This window comes from Sinocyclocheilus rhinocerous, unplaced genomic scaffold, assembly GCF_001515625.1.
Source record: "Sinocyclocheilus rhinocerous isolate Xijiao unplaced genomic scaffold, SAMN03320098_v1.1 scaffold85, whole genome shotgun sequence".
Lineage (NCBI taxonomy): Eukaryota > Metazoa > Chordata > Actinopteri > Cypriniformes > Cyprinidae > Sinocyclocheilus > Sinocyclocheilus rhinocerous.
This window is the reverse complement of record NW_015649998.1, coordinates 2000501-2009819: the sequence shown is the minus strand read 5'-3', so window position 1 is coordinate 2009819 and position 9319 is coordinate 2000501. Positions and strand designations below refer to the sequence as shown.

General features: G+C 39.2%; 1 protein-coding gene across 2 annotated transcripts in view; it reads left to right on the top strand.

The window, feature by feature from the left end:
• The window catches only part of LOC107711106 (neuronal growth regulator 1-like), a 130048-nt gene extending 121446 nt beyond the window's left edge, over positions 1–8602 (top strand). For both annotated transcript variants that reach the window (XM_016516039.1, XM_016516040.1), the window contains one exon: positions 4181–8602. In XM_016516039.1, coding sequence (XP_016371525.1) covers positions 4181–4281 — 101 coding nt within the window. In that variant the 3' untranslated portion in view covers positions 4282–8602. The remainder of the gene's footprint in view (positions 1–4180) is intronic.
• Positions 8603–9319: the final 717 nt, after the last annotated feature.

Below are 9319 nucleotides of genomic sequence, written 5' to 3'. Positions count from 1 at the left end.
TTAAGCTGTTAACTAAATCAACCAAAACAAATACACAAAGTCGAACAGAGAGAGAGCTCTCATTTGCTTTAATTGGAGTCTTGTACTTATATATAGGCTGCGTGGAAACTTCTGTCTGTGGCCTTAAGTTGTTGCTCAGCGATCATTATGCAGAATTATAATACGTGTCCTCTTCATAATCATACAAATGGAAGGTTTTGCGTGCTTTAGATAGAGTGCAAAACCATGATTTAGACGCACATGACTGATTACTCCCTGATCCGAACTTAATGAGGAAATTTATGCTCTTGCATCTCAAGATATGCCATCTTTAAGTGGTTAATCCGACGATTTGTTTTTAAATGCGAAATGTCATGGCATTCCTAATACCTGAACTAACTTCAATCATATGTCTGTGGGACCGCCATGTTGTTGCAAAAGCCGGTGCAATAACCTCCTTTCTCACTGTATTTACACACTTTAGATTTAAAGCAGAGTAATCACAAGGCAGCCACTGTCTGGATGGGGAGGGGTTGAGTTAATTAAAATGGCAAGTGCAGTAACAACCTGCACCGTCACAACAACAGACTGATTTAGACGCAGTGGGATATTAAACAGCTCCCTAACTCACACAACGCAGCCAGGCAGGTAATATTGGTGCTTTCCTTAATTGCTTCTATAGTGCCAGATGATAGGATGTTTCTGGCACGACCCTGAATCATCACCGACGTTCCAGTAGCTATTAGTCCGATGGGGCACTGGAAAGAAATATACTGTAGGGACAAAGCGTTTCGTCCTTTTACCTTTCACAGGCCATATGGCGTTGTTTGTTTTTTGACAAAGAGCGCTTATAGTTAGATACTGCAGCAGGAGCCTATAGCCTAAATGATTCTGTTCCATTGGTAGCGCTGTGCACACTCTGTGGCTCTGGCAAAGGGGCCAGCGCAGGATGTGAGCTGTTTCCATGGTTACCGGCTCCACTCTCTCTGCCTAGCAAAAACTGTGTCATTATCCAGTGCTTTGGATGGAGGCAGAATGAAGCCGCAGTGTACAGGGCAGTTTGCTCTCCTCGTTTCCTGACCATGCATCTCGCGCACATCATCAGAATTTGCATCATTTTCTATCTCATATACCCATTTCTGATATTCCAGGCTTCCCGTTGCAAGTGGCTGTAATTTTTTGGTATAAAGATTTTTAAGCAACACTGGTAATTTAAAGCCGTAAAAGCTGGAATGGAAGCGAAAATGGATGCGCGGCTTTTCATCTCCCATTTTTTGCAATTCGTGAGAGGACTTGTCACAAAGCAATTATTTTATCAACCTTCCATGCACAAACATACTTATTACTGTCAGATGTGCTATTTGATGCCGTGATTCAGCCTTATTGTGGCTTTCAGTGCGGGAAAACAGTTCAAACAAATGATTCCATATCATAATGACTCCATTAGATACTGTCATCACATGTATTCGCAAATAACATGCACAACGAAAATTTGCTGGATGGATGTAAAAGAAAGTCAGTGGTACCAGCCAGGACACATAATGTGTGTGTGTGTGTGTGTGTGTGTGTGTGTGATGTACTAATCTCCTTAGGTAGGCCAGTGTCTGTCATTAACAGAGCTGTGAAACAAAAACTCTCATGAAGATGAATGCCTGTACACTCTCACACCTGTTCTGAAGCGCCTCTCCTGAGTACTACACTCAAGTTGTTTTGCTTCGGGGACAGACCTGAAGGCTTTCAGCCACAGGGATCTGTGTTGGCTGGGAAAATATGAGCATACCTAGCGTCAGCAGCACAGGCTTATCAGTGGGTTTGCTAAGGCAAGCATCACTATTACTATTGCTCATGCTTGGAGATTAAACTTTGCCTCGTACCATGCTATGGATGTGAATAATACTTTTTTGACTATCGACCACCAAGCAACTGCACAGCAACATACAAAGAACCACTCAGTGCAATGTGTTAATAAGAACTCAGGGCATCTTGTGGCTAGAATACACTACAGATCTTTGTTCCAATTTACATTCTGGAGGAGTTGACCAGAAGAACCAGTCTGCAAATTTAAGTTGGCAGATTTCACAATAAATCGCATCGTGTATGATGGTCACAGACTCTGATATTTTTTGGGGAGGTTTTTTGTTTTGTTTTGTTTTTTGCTTCAGACTATGAATCCATCCAGTCAGAGGATATCAAACATGTTTGATATTTTGAGCTGATTTTAGAAAACATATTGTTTTTGTTTGTTATGTGTCTCTTAGCAAAAGGACACGTTTGTGCGTGAGTTTGTTGTAATCGGAAAGACTATAAAGTCTGGTGGTGTATGAACTTCAGTCGTTTAGTGTGTGATGGCCAGTTTTTCTTCTGTAACTATTTCTAAAGTTGGCAAGTATATGATGCCTAGTGGTTTAAAATCTGTTCACATTTTAAAAGTCATGTAGTGTATTCCAGCCTTTAGCAGCTGCATAGCAACTCCTTGGCAACCATCCAAAACACCTTTGCAATGGCACAGGAAAGTGGTAAGAATCTTTGAAGGGCACCTATCATGCCCCCTTTTAGATATAATATATATGTCTCAGGTGTCGCCAGAATGTGTCTGTTAAGTTTTACCTCAAAATACCCCACAGATCATTTATTACATCATTTTAAAAATGCCTATTATGAGTGGAAGCAAAAAACATGCTATTTTCATGCATGTCTCTTTAAGTGCAAATGAGCTGCTGCTCTCGCCCCTTTTCGAGAATAGGGCTGTTCCTTTACAGCTCGTACCTTAGATATTTTGCCAAAAAACATCTGTTTGGTTTTGATTATTATGTCTATCTTGCTGAAATCATGCATTTAAAGCCATATTAGTTTAAACGTCTGATATAGGATTTTCTGAGTGCACACATAGGAATGCACACACAGAAAGCGTCTGTCACACAGCATGTGAGTACTAAACTAAGTTCTCTTTCATGTCTTATTGCACTTAAACTGTCAAGCACACATAAGTTTGTTAAAAACACACAAGTTACAAAAAAACAGTCGGTTATGTGAACTTATGTCTGTGAAGATAAACAGCCGGAAAGAAATCGCACATTTATATTAGATCTGTGTATTAAGTGACAGCAGTGTAATATGCAGTACCTATACTGCTGTCTACATGGACTTGAATTAATAATTTCTGTAGCTGTAATAAGAAGACATTTCTTTCTTGAATGCTGCTTTTTAGCATGAAGATAAACACGGCGGATTGTGTGCAGCTCACTCAGGGCGGTGTCTCTTCTAATACTGCATTGTCCGTCAACAGTCGTGGATGGGGCTTGTAAAATGTGATGTCACATTTTACAGATTCTGCAAACGGCTTGATCTGAGACACTGATTATGATTTATGGGGATTAAAAAAAGTAGTGGGTGGATTTTTATCATTATAGTGTGGTAGTGTACACACACTGCCAACACACATTTATGTCCAAACAACATGTAAAAGTGAATTTTGCGTAATAGGTGCCCTTTCAAAGTACCTTGGTGATATCCAAAACACCCTTGCAAAGGACATAGCAGATCTTAACAGCTGCATGGCAACTCCTTGGCTACCACACAGAACACCCTAGCAACTGCATAGCAACACCCTTGCAACCACATATTGTAATAAGAATCATTCAAAGTTCCTCTGTTCCTCAGCAACTGCATAGCAGCGCCCCTGGTAACCATCCAGAACACCCTAGCAAAGGACAGAGCAATGAGCTCATAACATCCTAACAGCTGCATAGCAACTCCTTGGCAACCACCCAGAACACCCTAGCAATCGCACAGAAACTTGCCAATACTGGCAACCACTCAGAACAGCCTAGAAGCATGTCAGCGAGATTTTGCATATATTTTATGCAAATAGATTTTCATTAGGGATGAAACGAATTTGATGCGTTCTAGCAGGTTCAAAGGTAAAAGCGGAGAAAGCAACATAATCACATCTCTGAGACTAGTTGTTACGCCCTCTTATTTTGAAGTACCCAGCACGGGTTTAAAACAAAGCGTCTTATTGAAGGACTCCTTCCGGCATGCGAGCCCGTCGTGAGTCTTGATTTGAGAGCGTGAAGGCAGGCAACATGTGCTCCGCTCATATGAAAAGGGAGGAGGTACTGCTTGACTGAGACTATGACTCGCTGCCAGGAGAGAGGGAGAATCTGCTAATCAGCGTGTGTCTCTGCTCTGTTGTTTACAGCACCCAACACCGCTCCGTATGGAAGTACAGGAGGCGCTGAAGTCCTGCTGGCCTGCCGGTACCTGATCCTGGCTCTCTCTTCTCTCGTCAGCGTTTACTAGCCCTGGGGACGGCCATACACAATGACTGTAAAGAACCCTTTTGAGCATTTACAGATCCTTTGACATTGCTGATGGCTGGATCCAATCTGGTACAGTGTGTTTGGAAAGCAGCGAGGGATTTTAATCAGCATTTCTTATGTTGGGATGGTAATTTTCTTCTGTGGTGTTTGTCATCATGTAAATACATATGGTTTTTGGGGGTTGGTTTTCTTTCTCTTGTCTTATTTTCTATTCTTTTCTTATTTTCTTTTCCTAATTTCCCACTTTGTGAATCAGCACACATTGTCCCCTTCGAACGCTCACAAATTAGCCGAAATCACGCTTTGGAAAAGTAAGGGTGTGTGACATTAGTGTCTTTGTTATTGAAAAAGGAAAGACGCCCTAGTGTGTCACCTTGCTCTCCGTGCTGGTACATCATTCACATACCCACAAAGTGTTTAAATAGTACGTTTTTTGCCGAGCTCATTTAAATCCAGTGAACCAAGAAACACTGTTTAAGATTTCACAAAGGGAGAGATATTGAAATTGATATCAAACGTAATACAGTCAAAGGCCAAGTGAACAATAGAAGAGCAGCTTTAGTTTAATACGCTAATGCGCGTGTTTTTTCCATTGACGGTGAAATATGATTATTCATTTTCTAGACCAAAACTACTGCCATACCTCAAAGGTTTAGACCTCTGGGCTATAGACCCCAATTGCATTTAACTGAATTATGCAGTGTACGATCATAAACCTTTCTAGTTATTCTAGAAATACATGAATTTGTTGTTTTACTGCAGGAAAAAAATCTAAACCTAGATTGCACTGGAGATTCAAATATGTAATCGTATGAGATACATTTGCCTCTTGTAAAACTATTTGTGAGTGAGCCTAATTGTAAAATTAAAATGAGCCTCTTGAAGTGGTCAAAAGGTTATAAAACAACAAAGCAGAGTTACAGAGCTGTCCTTTCCGCCCTGGGGGTCTTAAAAATGAGAGCTCTAATGTGAAAAAGGAATAGAGAAAATGCCTGTGTTGCATTTGATGTTATATTTAATAAGATATCAAATAAAAATAGCACATAAAAGACATTCTTTAGTTGGCAGCATGCAAAATATTGTGCACTTTGATTAAATGAGGAAATTACGAACAGTGTCTACTGGGACTTATCTGACGATCATTCAAATCATTATTGGCTTTTTTTCTTTAATTTTATGGAGTATGTTTTATGGTTGTAATCATTTGAACAGGATTTTTATAATGTATTAACATATTACCTGCTTTACTTCTGTCAGTGTGAAATAGTTTTGAATAGGGAAGCAGAAAAAAAAGAATATGCACTTCCCTTGTGGGGACAATATGAAACTTTCAAGTGTGGATCCAAACGTGTGAATGAATATTATTTCAAAATACGTATGCAGTATGGCATAGTTTACAATGTTGTCTTTCATTTTAGATGCCACAACTGTTGTTGATTCTTGTCAAACGAGTAGAAGTTGGAAAAAAGAACCGTTTGTAATCAAATAATCTACTTTTAACTCAGAGGGTGTGAACCAGTCATACGGTATAATAGAAAACGAGTCACGTGTGTGTATATTCGAAGAAAGTAGAATTCATTTTATCTTATTGGTAGAGCCAGTGTCTAGGTTTAGTTTAACCTCTACCCTAGTTCCCACACACTTGTTGTATATTAAGATGTGCAGAAATTATAAATGTGCTGCATGTCAAATTAATATGTATGTTAAGGTGGCCACTTACCATAAATCGATAATTTGAGAACAAAACCAGTTTCGAGGCTGCTTTGACTTAATGAAATGTGTTCCACACTACTGAACATCACTAGGCCTGTCTGTTGAGCTATGATGAAATGTTCTTTTCATGTGAAAGTCATCACAGAATCGTTTCCGCTCAGTGTGCAATACTGGGTCCTTTCCTATGGACTGTACTTATGCTATTTGGTTAACGCGTGACGAATTTAGATTCTTTTTATATATTATTTATGCACAAAGTACATTTTCAATGCCAGGAAGTGTCTGAATATTTCACTTACAACAGATATATTCTGACGAAGAATCAGTCACAGAATCATATAGGTCTCACCTGTATGTCCCTTTGCTTATTACAGACCTGAAAGCCTCAAAGATCAAACCGAGGGAAGTTTAAATATTCATCGCTGTGAGGGCCTGGCTCTCGCCGTTGTGATATAAAAAGTAACATTGCACTTGCTTATCATTACCACAAACCTCCATAATCGCAGATTAACACCAATAGCTTTGACAGTTACAGTAAATACGCTGCATTTCAATATTCTGAGTCCACTCTAGAAGCAAGTACTGTATAAAATGTGCCTTTAAAAGTATTAATTGATATGATCTGTTGCCATTCCATGTCAAATGCCATGTCTAAGCCTCATGCATTTGACATTCATAGCTAGAATACCAGACGAATCAGTGTTGCGTAGTATTTCTGGCTTCTAATTAATAGCTGATAAAAGGGCAATTTAAAAAAAAAAAAAAAAAAAACCCTCTGCCATTTTTGAGTTCTGTAAAGAAATAAAAGTAGCACATGCTCTTTTAATAAATATTGTGAATGAAACCATAACAAAGAGCTCATTAAAGCATCATTAAAACTGCGTAAGTGGATATCAAGATAAAAAAAGCAGACAAGAGCATTCATGCATGCATAATTCTCCTGAAAGTTACAGCCTTTCAAAAGAGTCTGTAAATAACAGGCAAATGTGCTGCAAATTTTCACTCTGAGCATCTAATGACTTGATAATCACATTCCTGGACATGCATTAATATTCAATGACGAGTTTCGAAATTTCTCACGTCAGCCAAGCGACAGATATCCAGAATTTGCGTGGTGCCAGTGGTCACAAAAACCCAAAAGGCCGGTGCTATTTTCGAATGGGTTCAAATTACTGCAAGCAGCACATGTTGTGGCCCGAGGAGACCCCTTGGGTTCCAACACCTTCCCGGAGCCCTCGCCGTGTGGTATGAGGTAGCAATTTCGGTACTTTTTTTCTTGAAATCCTATGAGCACATATCGGTACAAAAAAGTCTTCGGTGGATGTGTAACCACACGTGTACGGTCCGAAAAACCCAAACATTTAAGATACTTCGTCTCCTATCTCGAGCGAAGCTGCTGGCGAGACAGAATGAGGGTGGGAGGTGGTATTTCAATGATTAAAAACCTGTCAGCTCCATCTCTGTCTTGGCCAGACTCTTTTAAAAGTCGGTTTGAGAGTGCTGTGTGTGCGGCCAGGGGAGGTGATTCTTCTGACCTGGCAGTTAATAAAATTCTTCCTGTGCCTTTGTCAGTTTCTGGAGGATGATTTTGTGGAGTGCTGGAGGGTGCTGCATTAACCAGCTGTGAGTGCTCACTCTCTCAGCAGCACTCTGGCTGACAGTAATCTACATAAACCTCTGTCCTTTTCAAAACGCTTGCCAGTAATTGCAGTTTTGCAGTATTCTAATTGACTCCACGGCGCACAATAAAGAACAAAAACCTATAATCCTTTGTGACGCCCATTTGGTTTGCGGCTATTATGTTAAACCTTCGAATGATACGAAACTGATGACAAATGAAGCCATGACTGTACTTAGCCGGTAGAAACATCCATTGGCAAAATATTTGTCTGGATAATAAAGTAGCTGCCAAAATGAGAATGAGTGAATTCTAAAGCTTTTTTTGTTCCTCGCCATCAAGTTTTTGTCGGCCCCCTCGCTCGTTATTTTCACTGAGCTGGAAAACAAGTTAGCCAAGCACTGATGCAGTGGTTTTGATAATGCTAAGGTTTTAGCAGAGCCGTCTTTCGCTGAGCTCTGTTTGAAACCGTCGATTGTCTCATATCAGGAGAAATGTTTTATGCGAAATGCAAGGGATCAATTTAGGTACACAAGTCCAGGGTTATCGAAAAACACACCGTTCTCTTTTATTCACAGTTATCGTCTCATTAGATGTTGGTTGGCCTGGTCATTGTTGCTAGCTGTTTTGAATGGCATGGGCTATTTGTGTTGGCACCGTTCATATCTTAAGCAGTTATTTTGTGAAGTGGAATAAGTCCACCAGTGAAACCACCCATCTGCTACTGAGTAATTGAGCACAGAGGACACTCGCCAGAACGGTCCAAATTTACACTAATGCTTTTGGAAAACATTTTGTGAGCTTTGGTTACTTTTGTATATACATGTTTATTTGATTTTGGTACCTTTTATTTTGTTTCGTTCAGTTTGGTGACTAAGTAAAATGGACATTGTAACCATATTGGGATGGCTGTACTTTTATTTCCTCAACTCTTGAAGCTGAAATTTCTGTGATGAGAAATTTGAAATGGTCATCTTTACTTACATGTGTATGGAGATACTTTAGCCACCAGGGATATAGTTGTATATTTTAGGCTCTAGATCACTGGAATGACATATATGGCTTTAAGTGGCATTGATATATATTGATATTGTCAAGAAAAAATGAATCATATACTTTAATTACTTTAAAGCTTACATTGTGTATAGCACGTATGCAAGTTCATTTTCATCATGTTTGATGTAATTTTGTAGCAGTGGTTTGATACTAATAAAATTGGAAGTTGGTGATGGAACTGTGAAATGTGCTTTACATGATACATAATGAAATGTTATTTTAAAATACTGTACCTGCATATGATATAATTTATCAAGAACACAAGTTGGTGTGTTTTATTGCATTTAAAATAAATATGAATACATTTAAATTAATTTCCAGTAATTAAGACTACAGACTCTTATGCCGGAATACTACTTCCCACGTAAGTGAATAATGTTGCACTGTAATAAAATGAAAACAACTAATTTGTTAGCTCATTTGTTAGTTAATTGGTTTATTTTGTCTGTCCCTTTCAATCAAGTGCCATAGCAAGGCCCGTGTAAAGTGCATTTACAACACAATGCTGATCATGTAAGTGACAGTGACATTTTCCATCTTTCATTTTTTTCCCGTCTTTCATGCTAACGTTTGGTTTCTCATCAGGATCAGGAACATAATGTACTGGCGGGTCTGTTGAAGTCTAAAGAGT